This window comes from Neopsephotus bourkii, unplaced genomic scaffold (assembly GCF_033783945.1).
Source record: "Neopsephotus bourkii isolate Nb327-2 ecotype Australia unplaced genomic scaffold, CSIRO-AGI_Nbou_v1 NB_659, whole genome shotgun sequence".
NCBI lineage: Eukaryota > Metazoa > Chordata > Aves > Psittaciformes > Psittacidae > Neopsephotus > Neopsephotus bourkii.
Window position 1 is genome coordinate 9,509,353 of NW_026901158.1, and position 25,532 is coordinate 9,534,884.

Below are 25,532 nucleotides of genomic sequence, written 5' to 3' on the forward strand. Positions count from 1 at the left end.
CACACAGACTCATTTACAAACCAAGCTAATACAGTTTCCGATGCAATTGATCTGTACACAAAAAAAAACCCCAAACAATCCTTGTTCCAAAGAAATTCCTACGGCAAAACTTCCACTGTGTGAATTCCCAGTGAAAACCCTTCAGTAACACTCCTTGGGGTCTCCAGGAAGAGGAAGGTGACAATTGCAGCTAGACATTCCTGTTTGAAAACACCACCTGATGTGCTGTGGAACAAGGTGGAGCTGATGCCAGGAAGTCAGTAAACCCCTTTAGGTACCACTTCCACCTTCAGCTCTTCCAGCTACTGTGACAGGTACCCCCTTCCCTAGATTGAGAGCACGGACTTACTGCAGTGCAAAAGTATCCACAGCCAGGGCAACACTGGTGTTTCACCATCCTCCCTCTATGGTCCTCACACAGCACCAAAAGCTGGACTTTGTTAGACGGGCGCATCAGTTCATACTTAACCACATTGTTTGTGCATCGGCCCAGCTGGAACAGGAGAAATTAAAGGAAATGAAATTACTGGAGACCAAAACACTCTCTGTGCTTGTGCGGAGGAAGATCCTGCACACTGCCTTGGTGAGCCCTGGCTTGTTCACAGTAATTCAGACGTGTGCCAGATAGCATCAGCAGTGCAGCAGGAAGCTGGGAAAGCTGCTCTCACAGGAAGAAATGCATCATTTACTAACTAACATGCATGTGGACCCTGAGTCGTTTGTTCCTTGCAAGAAAAAAAGGGCTTTAACTGGAAATAGGCAGCAGCCAAGCAGCAGCAGCAGAAGGGGCAGTCCCAGGGGCCTGACTCACCCAGCACAGCTCTTGGCTCACCAGGAAGAGCTGGGTGTTGGTGACCACGAGAACAAGACCATATGCACTAAATCTTGTTACTGCTCAAAAGTTAAGGCACAGGAAGATAAAGGGAAAAGTAATTGCTCTTCATTGCCAGTGGAGTTATCACCTGTGCTGGCTCCAGCACTGGCCCCTGCCCACACCACAGGGGTGAACACTGAGAGCTCCGGGTGTTTTCTGAAGGGTTTCACCAATGTACAGCTCTGGGCTTAAAAAGCTGCCTTCTGCTCACTACCCTGTTCTGTTAAAGACAGTGGGCTGCATAACTGGGGTTCACTCTTCCCAACCAGTGTGTTACTCAGAAGCATCAGCTCTTCCTCCCGCTGCCCCTAGTCACACAACCACTACCTCTGCACATCCCAGTTGCCACCTGCATGACACAACACTGTCTGGGTTCTCCAAGTTCCCCCTGATAACAACCCTGGCTTCCCCAGGTGCTTGGCAAAGGACAGTTACAGAAATACAAACATGAAAGGCTGCTACAAGGACATATCCCTCCTGAAACCAGTGCACCATTTACTGTGTGTTCCCATAGAGCCCATGGGGAACACGGCGCCTGCTCATCACCAACAGCCTATCCAAGCTGAGGTTTCATTTGCTTTTTCTCAGCAAAACTAGACTTCCTCTCCAGTTTTTGTTTTAAACTCCTGCACAGTCAACACCCCTGCCAAAAGAGAGGATGGATTTTAACTTTGGCTCATCCTTCACTCCTCATATCTTTGATCCAACTTAACCCAAATTCCACTGCAAAGTCTACCTGTGGTTTGGACACCCTGGCTACACTTATCACTGAGACATCCAGAGCCCTGGGGCTGCAAGGGTGGCCAGAGAGGACCATGCTTTGATTTCTACTTAGGAGCTGAGGAAATGGGATTAACACGGGCAAAGCTGCATGTCCCAGTGAGGAAGTCCCTGCATCATCATGTCACACTGCATTACTTGTTAGAAACTCTAGCAAAGTACAAAATGATCAATTACCATTTTCAACCATCAGAGAGTGCAGCAGGGTGCTCAGCACCATTTCTAACATTCTCCAAGGACATGACAGTCTGGAGAACCCACTATTCATATGGATAATGTAACATCTATGAGTCACTTGTCCCACTATGAAAAAGAACCCAACATAAAGCATGGCATTTGCTATTCCTGTCTGATTTAACCAGGGTCAGAACTGTCAAACCACTACAGAGACAAGAAGAAACTCTTTCATATACCTTTAATTTTACATTTAGAAGCCCTGGGGTCCCCCTCTCCTGAGCGTCCAGAGCATTCTCTCTTTAATGAATCTATTTTGCCACGCTTTGGAAATTCCTTTCTCTATAGATATCACCAAGTACTAACAGAAGCAGAACTGGGCTGCCAATCCTTTATTGTTTCTTGATTTTTCCTTTCTCCCTCCATCCAGCTTTCTCCTGGGATCCTACAGGAGAACTAGGGATACTCTCACTCCTCATTCTACTACCAGGAAGTACCAGAGCACTGCAGTGTGACTGCAGCTCAGCTGAAGCTTAAAAGAAACCCAAGTACCACCCAGTAAAAGGAGGTTCTACCAAGACTGTTCCTGTCCTGCAGCCTCACTTTCCAGACTCTGCCACTTTCCCATCACTTCTGCCACTTACTTCCACACTTCTGGTACCAGCAGGCATCAAGTGGCACCTGGACCAAAAGGCATCGAGTGTGATCATTTCAGCCACCCAGACCTGGAGGGTTGCCTGCACAAGAAGCTTTATAACAGAAGCTTTCTGGGGGAGGAGGAGGAGGAGGGGGAGGAGGAGGAGGAGAGAGGAAGACTGGGGCAGAACAAGCTGGTGGGGAGCATGCCAAGTTCCCAAAACTCAAGAGCTGAAGGGCTGCATCAGCTCCTTGGTAGTCAAGGGAAACCAGCTCTGAGCTTCCTCTATTGGGTTTTCTCTCTGTGATCATGCTGATGTATTTTAGCTCACTTGGCCTGAAGTGTGGCTGTTCCATCAACCTAATCCAGCTGCACAGACCAGGACAAGCAGGAAGGATCCACCCAGAGCCTCTCCTACTGCAGATCACACCATCTCCTCCCTCTGAGCCTTCAACCCAGCCATGCAACACATGCAGAGTGCTGGAGCCCTCAGCTTAGCGAGCAGGGCAGCCCTGCTGTTGCCACACACCAATGGGTTCCCAGCCTAGCAGGCTCAGAGCCCCTGTGTGACCCAATACAATGTTCCTGGCACAGCTTTTTATTCTTTATGTCTTTGTCCTGAGCAGCAAAGTCTGTGAGAAGCTAGAAGACAGGCTCCTACCTCATTGTCCACACTCTCCGTGGCCATGCACTGGTTGTTGGCTAGCGTGGTGATCTCTCTGCTTTTGGGGGTTTCCATTCGACAGCTACAGAGGGGGACTTCCTGGAGCCCATCTACTTCCATTGCTTCAGGACCATTGGAAAGACCTAGAATACAGAAGACCAATAAATCAACTCTGAAACTCACTTCTAGGAGAAAGGATACAACCACCAAGCCCACCCATGTCCTGGGGCACTTTAGCATTCCACATCTGAAACACTCTCAAGGCATTATCCAAATCCTGTAAACCAGACCCGTTCTTACACCAGCTGGAGTTGGCAAAAGCATCCTGTTCTTTCCTACAGATGACTGTGCTGACATCATGAGTACTAAGTTACGAACAGTTTACTCAGAGAAAGGAAAAGCCATGATGAAGTGCAGATTCTTATCACTCTTCCCACCTGCCCCACAACACTGTGCCCTGGCACTGGAAAACTTGCTCGAAACGAGGCAGATATGGAAATCTAAGTGGTTAGGGGAGTGATAAATAGAGAAGATCAGGAAAGCACAAACTTCTATTTGCAGAGGCTTATTACACAGATGGGAAAACAGCATTCCTGGGATGATTTGGTCTCAGCCAACCAAAATTGATTTCTTTTGGACAGGGAACAAACCAGGGAAAAGAAAGCAGCAAGATGCTCCGATGTTCTTGCCTTCTCCTCATCTCTAGATCTCAGATTCTGGACATTTCTAAAGCTATTTAAAGGTGGCCAATGGCTTTTGAATGGGCTCACCACCAGGTGTGGGGGCACAGAGTAAATGTCCTTACAGTTCCTCTGGCTTCAACTAAGTCTCTGTCCTGCCAACAAAAGGTTTGCTCCTAGGCCTACACTCCTATTCTAATCCTATACAGTCGTACCATCTCTTTGCAGTATTTTCACTACAAAAGCAAACCCTCATGTATTTATTTGCCTCTGGATTGGGACACCCTGATGTGTCCCAAGCTTTCCCTATCACATCCCTATGATGGGATCAAGTCCCAGGCAGAAGGAAGCTCCTATTTCTTAAGCTTTTGAAAGGATTTATTTTGCTGCAAAGTGTCAAAGATTGACTTAACTCCTGAGGGAGACTCCTCTTTGGCTGCCCTGGCAATGGCAGCATTCCCCCCCAGCCAAGCACAAGCCGCTTTCATCCCATAAAGAGTTTCCTTTAGCCAACAACATGCAAGCTCAAGCCTAGGGAAGGGATGGGATATTTCAAGCTATACAAGCAGAGAAAGTCCTTGCAGTTTTCATGTAAAATCCTGTCAAGATCTTAAAGGTTTAAGAGCTTTTTCTAGGACCACAAATCACAAAGCTCATCCCTCGCCTTCCGAGCTTCATAATCTTTCTGACATGCAGAGGCTCTGGTGAAAGCATCCCTCATCCGCGCTGACCCTCCCGTGGTGGTGAACACTCCCACCTGCTCTTTGATGTGCCTCTATCAAAAGAGCCAGGCAACCTCTGAAAGCGAAAGAGCGATGGGGCGGGGGGATGCAGACTGAGGGATCCAGGCCAGCCAGGAGGAGCTGGATCCGCAGCGTTCAGCACTAAGAACAGCAGCTGGGAACCAGCACCCAGGAACCTGCATTAGCCCGTTCTCTTCCCAGTGCTGAGCAAGACTACTCAGGGGGCAATGGCAGTGATTTGGGGAGATGCCATATCAGCATTCTTCCAGGAATGGAGTTGTTGAGCAGGAAAGGAGGGCTGGGAGAGCACCTTGGAGCCCTTCATGGGCATCTTCCAAGCTCCACCCAAGCCTGGCTCCCCATCCTTGTCAACATCCCCATCTCTGTTTTCATCCCCATCTCTGTCTCCATTCCCATGCCCATTTCTGTCTCCATCAACATTGCCATCACTGTCTCTATCCCTATCCCTTGTCTCCGTCCCCATATCCATGCCTCCATCCCCACCTGTTTCCATCCAACCCCATTCCTGTCCCATCCCTGTCTCTGTCCCCATCCCCATCTCCATCCTCATCCCCATCCCTACCTCCATCCCTACCCCCAATCCTATCCCTCTCTACATCCCCATCCCCATTCCCATTCCCATTCTGGCTCCGCAGCCGCCAGGGGGCAGCCGGGCCCCGGTACGCCCGGTGGAACAAAGCCCCGGCCCCGGTCCTGGGGGTCCCGGTTCCTCGGAGGGGTGGGGGCTCGGTCCGGGGGGTCCCACTCACCTCCCGCCGGCGAGGAGAGGATCCCCTTCACCCGGAGATCCAGGGAATCCAGGGACACCTCCATGTACTCCATGCTGTTCTCCTGGCCAGGGCCCTCTCTGCCTCCCAAGGATGATTTATAGGCTTCGGCACCTTGATGGAAACACACACGTATTTACACTGCTAAAACCAAGGATTAACAGTAAAACACCCAACTGGCTGCCAGCATGTGCGGGTGTGAGAGCCATGTTTAAGCCAGTAGGCTGTATGCAGGCTCCTCAGAGAGGCCAAGAGTACAGATGCACATGGAATTATGGAAATACAACATCTGGGCACGATCGACCTCTTAATTCCTCCTGTCTGATCAGAGAGAATTCCCACTTCCACTGAGGCAGGTAACAACAAAAGAAGAATAAATGAGACAAGTTGTGCCTCTGAAAGGCACATCTGCCTGCTGCTATACTGCTTCAGCTGCAGAAGCTTAAATGGCACAAGAAGGAATGAAACTAGGGCTGAGGCATCCTCCTGCCTGCGCCCTGCTGCAAAGGGCTCCAGGTACCCTCCAGCCAGGCAGAGCCAACCAGCTCATCACGGATGTCACCAGGAGGATGAGCCAGGGGACATCCAGCTTAATGGGAGGGGAAAACCCGAAAAGCCAAGCTCTGGCTCTAAGTGAACAAAGCTGCTGCTTGGGAAGAGATTGTGTGTGGATCCCTCAGAGCCTTCATGGGAATTGTCAAACTCTCCGCGTTCCCTTGGCTTTGCCTTCCCTCCTGGTTTGCTTCTCCCACTCTGGCTTGCCCAAGAGACTTTTCCTAAGCCTGGAAGACTGGCTGCCACCTTCATTGAAGGGGCAGCGGTCCAGTCTGTATCTGATATGAAGAACTAGCTATTTGCTCTGAAAGAGATCAATGGCCTCTACTTTGTCTTTAGAAAGCGGCTGGTTTGGGAGGAAGAGGAGCGAGGCAGATGACAGCCAAACCCCAGGCACAGCCCAGAGACTGAAACGTGGTCCTTTAGCTACTTCTGGTTATTTTAGAAGTAGCCACAAACCTGCTGATAAAAAATGGCCTGATTGCAAAGAATTAGCAAGCACAGAATAAACCCTTTGATGGCAATGGATGTGTGAAACCTTCATAATGAAGCTGAAAGCACAGCTTCACTTCAGAGACTACCCACTTATTTTTACCCATGTCATTACCTTTCCTTATGAAGCATCCCTTCCAGCCTGCACTCCTGTTCTCCCCAGCCCACCACTCTCAGAAGACAAAGGCCACTGAAACCTCCTTCTGAGCACTGGGTAACTTGGGTCAGAGAAGAATGATCACCTGAACATCACCCACACCAAGAGACGGGCCAGAGAGGCAGCTCATTACAAATGCTGTGGTGCACACATAATCTGCACGTTCCATTCAGCTGGACAAACATCCATACAAAGCACCCGAGCATCACTGTTGGGTGGCTCTTCTTTTCCCTTCTGCATCTAATCACACTCTCTGAGCTCATGGGACATGAGTCCACATGGACATGAGTCCACAAGGTCTTTATTTTAGATACTCTTAGGTTAAAGGGAACACATAAATAAAAAGATATTCCTCCAGCATGACAAGGATAAAGCCACCTCGTGTTCTGCTGTCAGGGTAGATGCAAGTTCACACATGGGTTTGTCATACAGCCCAAAGGGAATCACAAAATCATAAAATCCTTTGGGTTGGAAAGGACCTCAAGATCAACTACTTCTAACTACCCTGCCATGGGCAGGGATGCTTCACCTTAAACCATGGTACCAAGGCTCTCTCCAACCTGCCCTTGAACACTGCCAGGGATGGAGCATTTCCCACTTGGGCAACCTGTTCCAGTACCTCTCCACCCTGCAGAGCAAGCTCTGCAGCCAGCCATTGCCCCATGGGCCTCAGGCCCTTACCCCTCCATGTGGAAGACTGATTTCTGTGCAATTCAGGACCAAAACACCATGAGTTACCTAGCACACTGGCTTGTTTCTTTCTATTCCTCCGTCTCCTCTTGCGGGTGGGTTTCAGCCACGGACTCTCCGTCTTTCCTTTCCTCTTCAGCAGCTTCTTCTTGACGCTGGACTCGGAGCTCTGAATAACCAGAGAGGCCACGTGCATGTAAGGCATGTTGGCAGCAGCGTCCCAGCAGCCCTTCGCGCCCATGCGGAAGAGCCTTCCCGCAGCTTGTGTTGTGTGCAAAGGCCTGAAGGGCTGGGGGTTTGCAATCAAGTGGTGCTGAGATGTCTTTACAGCGCCGAAAAGGAAACACAAGCACACGTGTGGGTGCATTTCCTGTCATTTCAAGAATGCTTCACTTTCTCTTCCATGTAGGTTCTTACACCACACTCATCGCAGTAGTAGCCGAGCACCTCGGCGCAGCAAGGCAAGTAACAGGCACACGCACACTTCTAGCTTCTCCCCACAAAAACGGTGGGGTTTTCCAACTCAAATATTCACATTGCTCCACAGTCGTGCTAGGAAATGCCAACCAAAACCCAACCTGCACCTGAAGAGCCACCTTACAGGGTTGGGATGGACCCAATGGAATCGAACGCTACAGCAGCAGATCAGCCCCTTCCCTGAGCAAGGAACAGGGCAGCACACACTAGTCATGCAGCACATCTTCAGACGTATTTACATATCTAAAGAGGTTTTCGGTTTGAAAAAGAAACAGTTGTCTGGGGTGGGTTTTCAAAGTCACCATCAGAATGGGTAACCAGGCACCCAACCCTGTAAGGCAGCGTTCAACACATCATCATAAAACCCACATTCCAATTGAACCCATCAGCTCCTGATGCTTATCCATCTCCCATCAAAGCCTATGAAAAACCTCCTGCTGCCATTAAGAGTGGCTGGATCAGGCCCTACCTGCATGGGAAGCCGATGCTGAACCATGCCCTGTTATCACAGGAGGCAATACAGTGGTGCTGAGCCCTGGCTCTCCAGGGCAGCTCTGCACCGTGTCTACACTGCCCCCAATAACTGTCCCCAAGCAAAGGCTCAGTTGTGCCCCGCCACGTGGCTTACACCCATTGCATCACTCTGCTTGGGGGGAGAGGTTTGCATTTGGGCCAGTCCCTGTCTGGGGAATCAAATGATTCACCAGAGATGTGAGCAGAGCAAAAACCACCCTCTGGGATGCGGAGATCTGACCTGGGAGCTGGGACTTGACTGCAAGCTCAAGCCTTGGTTCGAGCTAATGCTACAGACTGGCTTCAACTACCCAAAGAGAGGGTCAGGCTACACAGCTCCTGCTGCTCAGTCCTCTCTGGCTCCTGTAGTGTCAGAGCACAGGGCCCAGACCCTACAGAGCTCTGATTCACTTGGTAGAGTTGTTTCTACCTTCAGCAAAAACATCAAGAAAATGAAGCCAAGAATATTTTCAAGGTGACTGAAGAGTTGGGGTGCCTTAAATGCTGGCTCCTCAACTTGAGGTGCTGTGGAAAGGAGCACATTTTAAGTAAAGGGGAGGGTGAGAGACAGATACAACCAAAGAGCAACAACTGAGACTTAAAAACTAAAGATCAGGTTCTCTTCACCTGCTAAATACAAAGTACAAATCACCAGCAGCTCATTAAAGTCTTGCCCTAGTACGAGACAGACAACCTCATAGGGAGAGTCTCTCTCTGTGTGCTGTTTGCACACCTCCCCAGTAAGAGCTGCTCATCTGGTACCCTGAGGTGGCATCTCAGATCAGTGTGAATTTAAGCTCTGGGCTGGGCCAACGGGTTTGTGAACAATCCCACCTGAGCTCCACACAGAGCTGCAGGTTGTTGAGAAACCATTGCTGGCTCCTGCCTCATGCCAAGTCTGTATCTGAAGACTTGAAGCACCCTCAAGCACTCCTAATATTCAATGACTGAATTTCCAACACCTTGCTGGAAACACCCAAAAAAGCCCAATAATTAGCATCAGGAAGCAATGAACTTTATCACAGATCAGGGTTGAGCACCCTGTGGAAAACATTACTGTGTGGGGGTGGTTTCAGAGTGAGTTTTGTCAGAGACATGAAACCCCACAGCTTTGTGCTCTCACTCCTTTTGGCAGGGGAGCGAAGGGGAAATTAACAACAGGACAAAGGCTGAAAGACACAATCAGCAGCCAGGCTTACCAAGTCAGACTCATCTCCATCTTCCTCCTCCTCCAGAGACTCGACAGACTCTTGTTCTTCCTCAGACTCGCCATCGTCAATCTGCAACCACCATTTGCCCAAGAACAGAAAGAGTCAGTCAGGTCAGGGCTCTCAGAGCCAGGTTGGATGGGGCTTGGAGCAAGCTGCTCTAGTGGAAGGTGTCCCTGCCCGTGGCAGGGGTTGGAATTGGATGAGCTTTAAGGTCCCTTCCAACCCAAACCATTCAAGCATTCTATGATCCCCAGACCGCACTGCTGGGCCCCCCACCCTGCAGAGCATGCCCCCACCATGCTGCAGCACCCAGTCCCAGCCTGCATGTGAACTAACAGAACTTCTTTGCCAGGATGAGAACTCCAAGGCTGTTAATGCATGTCATGATACGGCCAGAAGGATGATACAGGGGAAAACAAAATTCAAGTCCAGAAGAAAGTTTTCCAACCAGATCTTAACTTCTCTGCTTATCCAAACCCAGCCTCACACCTACACTACGATGATTTGGGAAAATGAACTAAATCTATTTTAGTGCTTTAGCAGCCTGTTACAAGCAAGATTAAAAATACAACCTGGTTTGTGTTGGAAGGGGCCTTAAAGCTCCTCCAGCTCCAACCCCTGCCACAGGCAGGGACCCCTTCCACTGGAGCAGCTTGCTCCAAGCCCCTGTGTCCAACCTGGCCTTGAGCACTGCCAGGGATGGGGCAGCCACAGCTTCTCTGGGCACCCTGTGCCAGCGCCTCAGCACCCTCACAGGGAAGAGCTTCTGCCTAAGAGCTCAGCTCAGTCTCCCCTCGGGCAGGTTCAAGCCATTCCCCTTGGCCTCTCCATACAGGCCCTTGTCAAAAGCCCCTCTCCAGCTGTCTTGGCCTCTTTAGGCACTGGAAAGGAACATGTCTCTTACTGGTTCAGTGAATTCCATAACTAAATATGGTGGGGGTTCTGCACCTAGAGTGGACCACAGACTTATGCAGCAAAGCTGAAACTGGGGGTAGGCAGGGAGATTCTCAAAGGTGCAAGAGAGAGCAGGAAATGGTCCTCCAAAGGCCTGGCTACCACTGCTGTGCTTTCTGTCTTCTTGCAAGCTAAGAAAACCTAGAACTGCCTCAACTTCTGCCATTCCCATCCCACCTGCAGTGTCCTACCCACTCCTGCAAGTCCTGCACAGGGCATGTGAATACCTTTCTGGCATTGTCTGCATCACATACGCTGTCTTTAGAGGTCCTGTTATCATCTGCAGGAAACACAGCTGCCTGTTCTGCTCCATGATCATCGTCCTCTTCCAACTCATCAGAGTCTTCCTCTTCAGAGTCTACATCTAGGCTTTCCCCATTCACATGAGGGCTGGCATCACCCAGGTCCTTTTCACTCTGAAAGTTGTCCAAGCACATGAGCCACAAAGACAACATCAATTCAGAGGACAGAGCAGCCAAATCCATCCTAGACCTCTTCTGTGCTAGGAGCCTTCAAGCTACAAGGGGAAAGCTGGCTCTATGTCCCTCCAGAGCTCTTCTAAGCTGCCAGCAAAGCCAGCCAGAAAGCCTGCCATGTGTCACCTAACCCTGTGGATCCAGGAACCAAGGAACCATGAAGAGTCAGTCCAGACTCGTGTGGTTGTAACAAGACATTGAGCAGAGGAGAGCTGCTGGGCAGGCCCCTTCAGACAGACACCTGCAGTCCAATGCAAACATGGAAGGGCAGCTCTATCAAGGATGCAAGAAGGTTTCTAGGGAATGGAGAGGGATTTTCACTCCACTCCATGAAAGCCTAGCACTGTTCTTCCTGAATTCAAAGACCAAAACCTCAGGGCATGGGTTGCAGCGAAAGCAGGATCTGACCAGGAATGAGTCCCTGTCTAAACCTTTTTTAAGCAACCAGTTGTTTTGTTGTATAGCCTCAAGCAGTAACACCAGACAGTTATGGGCAGGATGCTGTTGCCAGAGAGAAGATGCAGATTCAGAATGGAAGCCAGCACATCCCTGAGCCTACACAGGGGTTGGTGCGCCGGGATAAGGGATGTGTATGGTGACAACAAACCATGCCCAGTGGGCTCAGCACTCCCCTTACCTTGACACCTGCAGAGGAATGAGTTATGCTCTTAAACATCTCAATCATTGTTCTCTGTTTTAACACTTTGGTCTTTTTCTTGGGAACCAGGCTATAGGTTCCCATTCTCCGTTTTTTCTTCCGAGATACTGCAGCAGCTGGAAAAGAGAAGCAAAAGAAGCCCAAAGTTTGCCCAGGAATGAGAAGAAGATGGGATAGAGAGTAGAGACTATACTGGGGGCAAGAGATTTCCCACTCCAACTGATTTATTTACAAGTCAGCCAAAAGATGACACACTCATATGTACAAACACACAAAGGGCTTTCTGCCAGTGCTGCAAAGCCACCCAGATTCTGAGTGTCCTCTCTACACTCCTCCTGGCCCCTACATCACCATACACAACATCAAATCCTTAACTTAGCCTGTGTTTGGCAACACTGCTGATGCTGTAGGAGGCTGAATAGAATTCAACTTGCTCAAATAGATACTGCAAGACTAATAATACCAACTTACAATGAAAGCAATTGCCTAGTAAGTGAGGAACACACAGGGAACAGGTATCTTAAATAAAGAGCTATAGCCATTTAACCTCCTTTCACACCTACTATGGAAGTTTGTTTGATTCTTTTCACTCCTTTGATTGGGTCTTAATTTGTTAAGCCTCCCTCCTGGCCTTCTAATCAAATCAGTCATCACACCTCACTGCCTGGTGCTGTCTTTGGTGAATACACATCAGAAGGATGCTTAGTGCAGTCTCTTTTAAGAACAGCATACAGCACGGAACAGCCAGCTTCAGCACCAGGGTTATTGTGTGCAGCTGTACAGCCTGTTCCTTGAGAGCATTTCTTCATCTTCCACTATGATGGAATCTCACCAAAAATCCCCTTTGGGAATTTAACCAAGAATCCCCTCTCTTGACCTGGTGCTGATGCTGCTGGGGATGCAGCCCAGGACATGACAGGCTGTAGTTAATGGTAAGCAGTTGTTGCAGTGATCCATGAAGCCCTCAAGAGCTGATAGAAACATTAGGAATATCATACAGAAAGATGGGATGAAAGTGGCTCCTCTAACAAAAACACTTTGCAGAAGAGCGATCTGCAGCGCGACAGAGCAACGTGCCTGCCCATGCTGCCTGGGATGGAGCTGCACCCGCTGAAACAAGGTGGCACAGGCAGGATCGAATGGCAGGAGCTCCCTGCGGAGTGGCAAAAGGGTGGACTTCACCTGGGAGGCCACTTTAACAGGGGAGTGACAGAACATACCCTGTACAACACCCCCAGGTGACCAGAAGGGATTCCAGAGCACACAAGCACCACAATTGCTGTGTGATGGCCACTTGCAGAGAAGTAGCCAAGTGACAGAGCAGCTGTCAAACAAGGTCTGAGGCAGCAGCAGCCCTACTGATGCCAGCAGGAAAGGAAAAACCGAGGGGAGTTCAGTGGGAAAAAGGTACTGACAGGTTTCAGTGCCTGTTAACCTGCCTCATCTTCCATTCACCCCCAGACACACGTTTGGAAAGAAGGTGCTGCTTGGGATTATAACTCTGCCCTTAACCGTGTCCTTCTCACCTGTCTGCGACTTCGTGGTGGCCACATAGCTCTGGTTCTGAGGTAGTGACTGGTGAAGGCCCGGGAGAGAGGGCAACGGCAGCGGCTTCCCAAACTCCAGGACGGTTTTGTTGCCTTCCTCCTTGGGTTCTTTTTGATCTCTGCTGTCTCTCCCATCTTTGGGGTCTTTACTTGCATGCTGGAAAACAAAATGCAGTTAAATTGAGCCTCTGCATCAAATAAAATTAAAATCAATAAACCCATTCCATTCCTTTCTCTCAAACGTAATCACTTTCAAAGACAGAACCACATATTCAGAGCAGAAGCACACAGCCTCTTCTCTAGCATGTGATGAGACTTTGCCTAAAGACTGCAAAACACCTGGGTGGAACTAGATGATCCTCAGGGTCCCTTCCAACCCAAACTATTCTGTGATAGTGTGATTCTATGACTAAATACACCCATTCTCTGAAACACATGAGGAGCACGGCTGTCACATCAGGCACACACAGCAGTCTTGCAGAGACCTTTTAGAAGAGCAGGAGGCAACAGGAAGGGATTTAATGCTTCCTTCTGACCAGTATTTGGTACAACCAAGTCATAGCAAAGGCTTCCAGCTCTAGCCTTGCCCGCAGCAGAACACAGGCAAAGAAGGTGCTTGCTTGACATTGCAGGTTCACCTCCAGTGCTGCCACTGCCACAGCAAAGACCTACCCAAGCTTACTTTAAACCAGACACTCCCAATTTAGCTGTTGCCACATCAAACACAGGGCAGGCCACAAGCTCCTCCTGAACACCAAGAGAACTTCACAGCAGTCACTGCAGCCCCTGTTGCTGAAGCCAGGCTCTTCGGCACCAACGCAGCTCGCAGCTGCTCTGGTCTAAGCACAAAGTCAATGCAGACTCATCCAGCACCTCTGGCTATGAAAGAGGTTCCTACAGCTCCACACATGCTGCACCTTTCATGGCAACCACTCTACTAACACAGGTGAAGGAAATGCTGCCACCCTGATTCGTATTTTACGCTGGATTTGTCCTCTCATGTATTAAACAGACGATGTAGGTCCATACATCCTCTCCATATATCTGTCCACTCAACTGCCACATAGAAGGCAAGTTTGGCAGAGATGCTCCAGAAAACCAAGAGCAGTTATTGCAGATCACAAGTTCTGCAGTGGCAATGTTTTAGTGCTGCTCCACTTGCAGGAGGATGCTTCTTATGGAGCTCCTGAAGCAGCAGCTGAAATACCAAAAGAGAATGAGGAATCCAGGCAAAAGAAAGGCAGGAATAAAGAGCAGCAAGCAAGAGAAACACTCTTGAAAGCCCAGGTTCAGACAGGCATTATTGGGCACTGCTTTGAAGTACTGTGACCTTGTGAACAAAGAGGGAAGCAACTGATTCTCCTAATTACAGCTCTGCCACGTGCACACTGCTGGCTCCATGCAGCCAGAAAAGCCGTGCTGATAAAATCAACCTGACCTGCAGGGAAAAGCCACCAAACTGCCAATGATTCCTGTTATCGTGCCCATAACTTCTGGCTGGATTGCCACAGCTGCTCTTAAAAGGCATCTAGTCTTGGATTAATGAGTTCAAAGATGACAAATCCACCACAGCCTTTGATATGCTGTCCCCATCTTTAATTGTTCTCACTGTCAAATGACTAAATGCATTATGCTCTTGCCACTGAATTAAAGAGCCCTGTATCATCAGAAACTCTCACTCCAAGGAGATAGTTATGGACTATGACCATAAATCATTCTTTTTTAAACTTTCACCTCAATAAGCTTAATAGAATGAGCAAAATAAGTGCCCACAGGACGATTTGCTGGACATTGGCTCACTTCCGAGCCTGCTCCCAGTTGTCCTACCCCTTACAAAATGTACGTCAGGAGTGCTGGGCACAACATGCCAATAATAGTCTCAACAATACTATTTATACCTCTTAAAAGTCCCTAGTTAGAGATGTGAAGGTTAACAGCAACTCTGGGCTGCAGGATTATTCTGAGAAGTCCCCTGGAACATCCATTGCTTTCCATTTTTAACTTAAAATGGGAAAAATGAGCTTGGGAGAGGCAGAGCTGACCCAGCGCTGCCTGCAACAAGTGCCCACAGGGCTGCAGTTTGGGGCCTTTAAGTGCAGGTTCTTGTAGCTGGTCTCTGCCAAAGTGTGTCCTTACTCCCAATCTGTGAGATTCCACATCCAGACCACGCCAGGCTGTTTGGGAGAGCATATTCCAATTTGAAAGGAACAAGTAGTATGTTATTAGCTTGGGGTTTTTCTCTCCCCCTGTAATTACAATATGGAAATAAATCTGAAATCTTCAACAGGGCTGCAGGACAAGTGGTAAATGGGACTTTTTCAGGGCAATTCTGGTAAAACACAGTTTTTAAATCAAATTAAGCCCTGGGAGATCTGGATTAGTTCTTGGAGCATATGCAGCAACGCTAAAGAACAAGAAGGCCTGCAGAGAGGTGTCCAGATCTCTCAGGAAGCTTGATGCTCTGGGAAGCTGAGCAGGGCAGAAGTAAAAACATCTCTCTCACACATACATGTGCATATAAATACATATATATGTACATATAAATTACTACATCTGAGGACTGTAATAAGAGGATCAACAAAGAGCTGAAAGCACTTCTATTCAGTTTTCTTCCCATTTTCTTCATTCATAGCTAAATAAAAGTTACCTCTTTGCTGTTCCTATTAAATTTTATTCTTACCCAAGTGGAGTGTTTAGGGGATGAAACTTTATTCTTCTCCCATTTCTCATGTCCCTGAATTCTGACAGTTCCATGGTTCGAGCCTGTAGGTGCAACCCAGCCTAGTCTCCTACACTGAGCTGTGATGCTCTGCTCTATCTGCTCCAAATTTAAACACTCCCACAAAAGAGGCTTTGTTAACTGCATACACTGGTCTGCTGGGAAATTTCTGCTTCCTTAAAATCCCATCGCACTGGCTAGGAGCCGGTTCAAGCGCATCAGGGCCCTTCCTCACAGAGATATGCTGCACCCTGAGGAGTAAGGAATTGGCTCCCGCTCTGCTGTGCTCTGGGGAGAACCCCCCTGCAGCCCTGATCCAGCTCTGGGGCAGCAGCACAAGAGGGATGTGGAGCTGTTGGAGAGAGTCCAGAGGAGGCCATCGAGATGCTGCGAGGGCTGGAGCAGCTCTGCTCTGGAGCCAGGCTGAGAGAGTTGGGCTGGGGCAGCCTGGAGAAGAGAAGGCTCCTGAAGGGGAGACCTTAGAGCAGCTCCAGTGCCTAAAGGGGCTGCAGGAAAGCTGGAGAGGGGCTTGGGACAAGGGCCTGTAGGGACAGGCCAAGGGGAATGGCTTGAACCTGCCCGAGGGGAGACTGAGATGAGCTCTTAGGCAGAAGCTCTTCCCTGTGAGGGTGCTGAGGCGCTGGCACAGGGTGCCCAGAGAAGCTGTGGCTGCCCCATCCCTGGCAGTGTTCAAGGCCAGGTTGGACACAGGGGCTTGGAGCAAGCTGCTCTATGGAAGGGGTCCCTGCCCATGGCAGGGGTTGGAGCTGGAGGAGCTTTAAGGTCCCTTGCCCCTGCTGGAGCCTGCCCAAGTGATGCACAGCTTTCAGTATCTGCAGGGCAGGGAATGCTGTCAGGACACTAACAAGCACAGGCAGTCTCTATTTTCAACAAAGCAGACTCCTACACTCAGGAATTGGATGAAGCTCGTCCTCCTTCGCTTAAACCAGCAGACGCTCAAGAGAGCAGAGGTGCTTTCATCTCACACCTACAGGGCTCCACTGCAAACTGCAAAATGAGAGGCGAGAAACTCTGTTCCTGACCCTAAATAAACTCCTGGGCTGTGCTCTCCTTGTCCAAACAGCCGTGGTCTTTGGCTTTTTTCCCCAATTACATTTAATAGCCAAGCACAGTTTTAGCTGCAGCTACAGAGAAGTACACTGAGGAGAATCCCGTGCAAAGGCAACTCCAGTTGCCAGTTTGAGCTCCCAAGTTGTGTTCCATGGTGTCCCAATCACCACACATGTGGGCCATTGGGGGCAAGAAAGGACCAAAAATCATAGAGAAAGAAACCATGGTACCAACATCTTCATTTCTGTCTCATCTGGTGTCAACACTCCCTATGCAAAAGGCTGTAAAGTCATTTATTTCATGTTGGGCATTGCAATGAATAGTCAGAGAAGCTGGAGACAGCCATTCCAAGGCTCAGGCCAACGTTTCCAGAGATTCTTGTGTCTGGAAGCAGCAAAACTTGGATCACAACTATGTCTGACACCATGGTGAGAGAAATAACCCAGAAACTTGCTTAGCCTGAGACAAGAACACAGTATTTGATGTGTTTATAAACATTAAACTCAAGTGCTTCCTACATTTTAATGGGATCAAGCATGTATCTGTTGTTGGCACAGAAGTCCCTGAGAGCAGCAGGGAGAAGTTACTAAAAACAAAGGAAGAAAGAATATCCCTCTCCAAAAGGAAAATCCAGAACAAACTAACCTTACTGACCTCGTGTTGGTCCAACAGGCTGCTCTTCCCACAGCCTAGCAATTAAGAGGGCTTTCAGTTCCCAAAGCAAGCAAGCTGGACACAACCAAAGGGAAACCAGCACAGAACATCACCCATGGGGCTGTGCCAGGACACCTGCAAGGTATTGCTTTGGAGCAGAGCAGCTCAGCAAGCCCCACATCATGGCCATTCGCTCTTTACACCTGAAACCATCACCAGCTTACACATACAAGCTCTTACTTCTCTTCTCTAAAGGACTTTCATCTCCAGCACAGTACAAGCTTGAAACCGAAGCCAAGTAGCCAGGAAGAGCAACACAGCAGCTGTCATGGAGCAACCCTCTTCTCTCCATCCAACATGCAGAGGGGTAACAAGATTTGTTCCGAGGCACTGCCTTTGAACAGCACAAAGCAGCAGCTCCCAGGGGGTATCTGCCTCTAACAACTGATACTTAAGCAAGAAGCATCAGTCTGCTATGAAAAATGGATCACTGGCAGATGATAGTGCCTGTCGGAGCTGCCATGGTGCTACTGTCCCTTTGCTGCTGCAGAATTACACTTCTCATGACTGAATTCCTGCATGGCTGTCAGGGGATCCTGACCCCTGCCCAAGCCTTACCTTGGAGCACCCAAAAGAAACCTGCACAGCTTTGGTCTTCTCTAGATGAGACAAGCTGCAAGGCTGATCCTCTTATTAATACCCTTTTATTTGCAGATTAACATGTGCCTTTAGAAGAGGGATGCTGGTGTGACTTGATCACAGCTGCACTGATCTGTGTGCACACATCTGCATAAAATCATAGTTCTGCAGGCTGCCAGGCAGACTGCACTTCAGCACAGACTAAACCAAGCTACAAACCTGCACTGACTTTCCAACTCCCTCTGCACCAAACCCTCTACCCAAGGAGTGGCAGTCTATGGCTTCATCACTCCTAAAGGAGAGTTCCTATAGGGGACATTTAACTGTGGCCAAGCTCACACATGTGGACTTCACACTTTCAGTCTCACTCTACCCATGCACATCTGGTTACCCCTCAGGAGAGCATCCTCCATGGGTGTACCTTCTGGGTTCAGACAAGCTGACAGCAGCACTTGCAATCAGAGTCCTCTGTTTCACTATGCCCTCTATCTCTATTCCCTCCCCTTCAAGAAGTCACTATCTCCATCACCATCCCATGAGCACCTCCCCTTTGTTTTCTGCCTATTAAAGACTGCAGCACAAACAGACACTTGCAAAGCACCTGCCTGGCCCCAGGAGATGAACACAAGGTGCTCTCAGGCCAGGAGCTCCAGCAGAGCAACCCACAGACCACATCAGCACATCACTGCAGCACTGCTGGGCACTGGCATGGAAAATTGTACTTCCAGTTATAGCAACCTGTGCTCAGAGAGGAAGCAGCTCACCAGTCCTGGGATCAGATAAGGAGTGGCAATGCTGCTTAAAGGTATAGTTTGATGAGTATTGGTTGAAACACCAACATTCACTCACTTAGGGGGCTGCAGCACCTCCCATATGAAGACAGGCTGAGAACATTGGGGCTGTTCAGCCTGAAGAAGAGAAGCTGCATGGAGACCTCAGAGAAGCTTTCAGTGTCTGAAGGGGGCCCCAAGGATGCTGGAGAGGGACTCTTCATCAGGGACTGCCGTGATAGGACAAGGGGTGGGGGGCTCAAACTGAAACAGGAGAGACTGAGCTGAGCTCTTAGGCAGAAGCTCTTCCCTGTGAGGGTGCTGAGGCGCTGGCACAGGGTGCCCAGAGAAGCTGTGGCTGCCCCATCCCTGGCAGTGTTCAAGGCCAGGTTGGACACAGGGGCTTGGAGCAAGCTGCTCCAGTGGAAGGGGTCCCTGCCCATGGCAGGGTTGGAGCTGGATAATCTTATGGTCCTTTTCAACCCAAACCAGTCTATGATTCTATGACAAGCAAAGCATCTCCTACTCCAAACTTATCCTTTCCTGTCCAGGCTTTGTCTCCCCCAGTTAAACTGGCACCGTGTTTTCTGTGCTCACTAGGAATTAGGCTGAGACAAGAACTTCATGGATTTCTGCACTAGCTCTTCTGATAGTTCAGTTCCCCCAACCCACTCCTCTGCACAGCACAAGAAAATACCACCAGAGACACACACCTCAAACTCCAGCCTCATGGTCACCAAGTAATGAATGAAGACAGAACCTGGATTCCCAATTCAGCCATCTGCTCCTCTTATCTCAAGACATACGGGATGCTTTCATCTCCTTTATCATCCCTTATCCCTTCCAGACACATCTTAGTGATGTGAAGGTGTCTTCTACCAAGCACAGGACACACTTACACATCCCTCTCAGTCTGTTGCCTTGCCCTGGAAACTTCTGGGTTCTCAATAGGGTTGTAAATGGACCAAAAGGTGCAGTGCTCGTGTTACTGCACTATTCAGCAGGGGAGCAGAAAGGGTGCTGTCAACAACCCTTCTGAGGTCTCTGCTCAAAAATCAACTTAACATGCAACAACATCAATTAAAATCATCACCTGTTTCAGACTCAGCTTCGATCCCAATTCAGGAAGCAACTCCTAAACAAAGAGAAAGCTGGTTACATTTGGGAGACAGTTATTTTCCTCCTTTCAAAACCCAATCCACGTGTGCAGGAAAACGCGGCCACGGTCCCCTTGCAGTGATTGCATTACAGAAAACAGCATTTTTTTGCCCCAGTGCATTACTGCAGGAGCCAGGGGGGAGGATGGACAAATGTTCCTGCCACTCTGCAGGCAACCAAACACCTTCCTCCCCTCCTGCTCCCAGGCAGCAAGAACAGTCTACCAAGAAAACAGCATTGCTCTGAAACGTATCAGTAAAGAACTGACTGTGCCCTGCCATCAGCTTCTGGGTGATTTCCACAAGGCATTTCCTGGAATCCAGCACCTGCTCTCCCAGTGGTTTTGAAGGGGAAGAGGTGTGAATGTGGAAGCTGGTGCATGAAACATTCCTGCACTCATGAGCCTCTTACAAGCAGCTCCACAAAGAACTAATCAGGACGGCAAAATGACAACTAGCAAGGACTCTGCTGCTCAAAAGAAACTAGCACATACGTTCCAGAGACAATGGGCAAAACCAAGGTAGTAATTATCAGGAGGGCTGAACAAACCAGATGTGTTATTGTCTTATAGAAATGAGATCCAATCTTGGGCTCACATTCAGATGCATTGAGTGGAGAACACGGGAACAGCCCCTTCTTACCACCCATTCACAAGCGTGAATGTTCTTTCTCTCCCTATTTTAAGCCCAAAGGAAATGGCCAGAGGTGCTGAGGACAGGCTGTGCATTCTTGAGCAGTCCAACAACTGCAGGCTTTGGGTTATGAAGCTGCTGGTAGTGTGTGAGCAAATAACCATCAACAGCATCATCACAGCCCCTCGTGTCCGTGAGCACCCGCAGAAGCAGCTTTCTAGAGACAAACCTTGAAGCCCAAGGGGTTGTGTACAAATATTCTTTTTGATGTATCATAAAATATGAATGAGGAAAACTCCCTCCTAACCCAGCAGTCATCTTTTAGAAGGGAATTGCCTATTTCAATTGCTCAGCCCCAAGGGAGCTCTCTCTGTCAAATTCCACAAGGGTCTGGGGGTTTGCCCAGCCTCATTTAAGTGCACGACAGGCTGCTGAAGGGAAGCTGTGAGGCTGCAAAGCCTTGTTTGGGTAAGAGACAGCCTTAGGAGGGACTTTCATCAGGCTGCATGTAACTGCATCTGGGCTTCCCCAGCCAGAAAACAGCAGTGTGTGAGAAGGAGAGAATTCAGACACAGCCAGGTGAAGGCAAGGGGAAACAGTGGTTTGGGAGAAGGGATGGGAAATCCTATGGCACGTGTGCTTTCTGCCCTGGTGCTGAGCTGGGTGCCCACCACGTCTCTAATCCTGACGTGCTCTTTGGACTCCCACCTGCATCCGAGCACAGGAGGTGCCACAGCTGAGGCCACCTCTCCCATCTGTGCCTGGCTACGTGCCACCCATCTCTGTTCTTCGTCCTCTCTTCCCCTGCTCCAGATCACAGCGAGTCACAGCTCTGAGACCTTCACATCGCATTGCTGCTGTGCTGCAACACGTGGGTGCCATCTGAGGAGCACCTGGCATTTGCTGGTCACCAACCTTTGCAGCAGCTTCCCATGTATTTGTGGGTGTCATTCACACTGCCAAGCAGGACTAACACTCCTTTCCCTCACCTTGGTGCAGGATACCTAAAGGCTGGTCTCTCTTCCATTAGTAGATATAGCACAATGAGAGGGTCTATGTTATTGTAGCTAAATATAAAGGGTCACAGGGCTGGAGACCAAGGGGCATCTGCCTGTTCCAGTGCCAAAAGAACCCCCAAAATAGGCAAAAGAACCAAACTTGGCCAACTACAAAGAAAGGCCCATTTCTGCTACACCCCACTGTAAAATGAATGCACCAGATGACTTCACATCTCCTTTTGTCTCCTAAAAACCAAGGCAGAGCTCTGTTTTATTAAGTGAGCCATCCCTAAGGATTCTGGAGTGAAGATGTGAACAAGTTGCATTACTGCAGCCAACACAGAGAGAGAGAAAACATCCTCTGGTTTACCACTATAATGCCATGGCAATGCAATCAAGTTGCCTACCATACCAGCTTCTTGACAGCTTCCAAGCTTAGGAGAAGCCCCAGTTTAACATGCTGTGATAATTTCTTCTGGGTCCAACTCAGAAGAAATCTAATTTGTTTCCCAAGCAGCAGATGGCTGATGAGCAACACAGCCAAGAGAGAAAGGCCATTGAGTGTCTCACATGTATCTATTGGAGAAGGTAACTGATCAATTATATATTTAGAAACACACTGGGGAAGAGAGCTGGTGGCGGCCATGTGGCTCTATTCCAGCACCTCTGCTCTCTGTCGGAAGAGACAAAATAAATATACATATTTATATAAAAATGAATATATATTACATATATATATATATATATATAGGAGCACTGTGTGCAGTTCTTGTGTCCTCAACTGCTCCAGCAGTCATGGAGCTGCTGGAGCAAGTCCAGAAGAGGCCACGAGGATGACCAGGGGCTGCAGCACCTCCCATATGAAGACAGGCTGTGAACATTGGGGCTGTTCAGCCTGGAGAAGAGAAGCTGCATGGAGACCTCAGAACAGCTTCCAGTGTCTGAAGGGGGCTACAAGGATGCTGGAGAGGGACTCTTCATCAGGGACTGCAGTGACAGGACAAGGGGTGATGGGTTCAAACTGAAACAGGAGAGACTGTGATGAGCTCTTAGGCAGAAGCTCTTCCCTGTGAGGGTGCTGAGGCGCTGGCACAGGGTGCCCAGAGAAGTGGTAAATGCTCTGTCCCTGGCAGCGTTCAAGGCCGGGCTGGACAGGGCCTGGCAACATGGTCTAGTGTGAGGCATCCCTGCCTGTGGCAGGGGGTTGGCACTAGATGATCTTACAGTCCTTTCTAACCCAAACCATTCTATGATTTTATGATGTATATTAAAACCCCCCTAACAATCCACTTGGTGGGAATTACAGGAATTACTCATGTTCCCATGCAGCACAGCATCCCTCTCATGCACTCAAAGCAAGCCACGAGCAGTTGCAGCAGCAGCACTGGCTGCTGGGCATATACATTACCAGGCTAGCGATGGGTTTAGGCATTGTCTTCCGTGCTCTGTGGACCTTGACTTCAGCGTTAGCAGCGGTGGCTTTTTTAGCATCCATGTCCTTACTGCCCTCCCCGAGCTTGGCTGGCATTGTGGCTTGCATCTGAGAAAAGGAGCCCACAGTTCTCCCTTTGCTTGCTCCTCCTGGCAGGGTTTTTGCAGCATGGCCGGTGAGAGAAGCAAAGGTGCTGGTAGTCCTTAGAGGCTGCTCCTGTGCCATCTGCTTGGTTAGAATATATCCATTGCTCCCTGTTACAGAAGTCTGTGTGAAGTCATTAGCTTTCAGATGGTTTTGCTTCCCAGTCTCACCATCTCGTTCAGAAATGCCATTTTCTGCTATCCTATTTAACTTAGTACTGGAGTCCTGCTGGCTCACTTTCGTATTGTCCTGAGTGGTTTTAGCTGGGTTTGGGTGGCCACCAGCTTCGCTGTGCTCACAGGAACCGTTGGTTTCACCATCTACTGCCATTTTTGGTTCCCCCGCTTGCTTTTCTGTAGCACTTTCATCTGCAGCCATGGCATTAAACCCTGGAGAAAGAGGGAGGAGGAGGAGGAGGAAGAGAGAAGGAAAAGGGTCACAAGCAGTATCGAAACTCCAAAGAGAAGGCACAGCTACTCACAGTGGCTCAGGAAGAACAACCCTTTCCTCCAGAAAGCTGCTTGCTATATATATATCTATGTAAATCCGTTTAGATTGCTCACTCACCTACCTGGCTTGCCTGGATCCTCAGTGAAAAGTGGGGTGTGTGCCTCACTTGCAAGCAGCGCACTCATTCTCACTTGCCTCAGCTGCAGATGTGGCCATTTATTCCCAAGTATGGATTTCTCAAGGTAAATATTACCTTTTGCTTTTCCAGTAACTACACTTCCTGGACCATCTGTCAACCCCCTGCACATCAAACAAAACACTGCCCAATCTTGCATTCAGATCTTGGGCAAAGCCCTTCAGAACGCCAGACAGACACAAGGGAAGTCGTGTGAGCTTTGGTGGCTCAGACACAGCTCAGCAGCCAAGCGGCTCTGCCACTACACAGCACACCCCAAAGAGGAACTCCCTGGCAATGCCAGCTCTCCTGGCAAGGTTATCCAGTGGCTCTTTTCCTGGGATGAAGCAGCACAGGAGCAGGATTCATGGTGTCATCTCAAGGCAACAGCCAGTGTAAACACAGGGGGAAGCGTGTGAAGTGCAATTCTAGGCTAAAGCAATGACAGGAGTCAAACGCAGCAAGGATTTTGCAGGCTCAAAGCTCACACCCAGGTAACACAGGAGTGCCCATGCAAAAATGGTTTTTCCCCCACTCCTTCCAAACGCTTCCATGCTCCCGTCATCAATGAGTTTGTCCCATCTGGGGTTTCAGACCTGAGCTGAAGAAAACCCAACTATGAACGCTGTGTACTTAGAATGGTTTGGGTTGGAAAGGACCTGAAGATCATCCAGTTCCATCTGTGTACTTGCAGAAGGGTTTCCAACATGACAAACCAGCAGCTCCCCAGGCAACCAGGAGTGATAACAATTCACTGGCACGCTCAGTGAAATGATTCAATCAACCTGCTGTTAGGGATCCCTTGTGTTGTTTCCCTTCCAGAGGCCACACGGCTATGAAGAGCACCACAAATCCCACCAGCAACAGCCTTGTCAAAGCAGGTAGGACTGATTACAACCAGCTTGAATCAAAGCAGTTTTCATGTACAGTACTCAGAAAGGCTCAAAGTGGAGGACAGCTCTGCAAGCCAGAGCAGCATACTGCTGTCAGCATCTCATTGCGTTCCACTCCTGAAGCCCAAACATTCCAGGAAAACAATACCCTGAATGTCTCTGCTGACCTGGCAAAACCTGATGCAAGGCTCAAGTGTGAAGCAGAACCAGGAGCCTGGATGCCAGGATGTCAAGTCCAACATACCTGGGCTGACTGTTAAATCCAAGCTCTGCAGGGCTTTGCTGCATGCCCAAGCACAAGCAGCTCAATGCAAACAGAAAGGAGGAGAAGCAGCGCTGTCACCAGAGCAGCCTGTGATTGCCTCTCACATGGACTTTGGTGGCTCAGAGCCTCTAAAAACAGCTCCAAAACGTCCAAGAAGAGTTCCAAAACCTCCTGAAAGAGCTCACCAGTGCCCACTGGAGCACATGCAGGGGGCAGAGGCAGAAACCCGCACTCCAGCAGGCAGTAACTAAGTGGTTCTCCAAGCACGATTCAAAGTCATCACCTCCATCTGCTGCCCTCTCACACCACCCAGACCACCTTCTGTGTACCGAAAGCTCTGATAAGCCACACAAGGGTTTGTTTTGGAGAGCAATGACTCCTGGAGAAGATAAAGCGCTGGGTTTTCACTGTTATTTAGCTACTTGAAAAGTCCTGAGCAGAGGGAGCCAAGAGTTGTGCCTT

General features: G+C 49.3%; 1 protein-coding gene across 15 annotated transcripts in view; it reads right to left on the minus strand.

Annotated features, from left to right (window-relative positions):
* The window catches only part of EHMT1 (euchromatic histone lysine methyltransferase 1), a 114,929-nt gene that overhangs the window by 27,597 nt on the left and 61,800 nt on the right, over positions 1–25,532 (minus strand). For 6 of the 15 annotated variants that reach the window (XM_061352974.1, XM_061352978.1, XM_061352980.1 and 3 more), the window contains 10 exons: positions 23,120–23,676; positions 20,017–20,058; positions 13,050–13,227; positions 11,503–11,639; positions 10,617–10,805; positions 9,424–9,504; positions 7,283–7,556; positions 5,323–5,454; positions 3,127–3,272; positions 350–493 (listed from right to left, as the gene is read on the minus strand). In XM_061352974.1, the coding sequence (XP_061208958.1) occupies positions 350–493; positions 3,127–3,272; positions 5,323–5,454; positions 7,283–7,556; positions 9,424–9,504; positions 10,617–10,805; positions 11,503–11,639; positions 13,050–13,227; positions 20,017–20,058; positions 23,120–23,676 (1,880 nt within the window). The remainder of the gene's footprint in view (positions 1–349; positions 494–3,126; positions 3,273–5,322; positions 5,455–7,282; positions 7,557–9,423; positions 9,505–10,616; positions 10,806–11,502; positions 11,640–13,049; positions 13,228–20,016; positions 20,059–23,119; positions 23,677–25,532) is intronic. The other 9 variants (XM_061352973.1, XM_061352983.1, XM_061352982.1 and 6 more) reach the window with 9 other exon arrangements.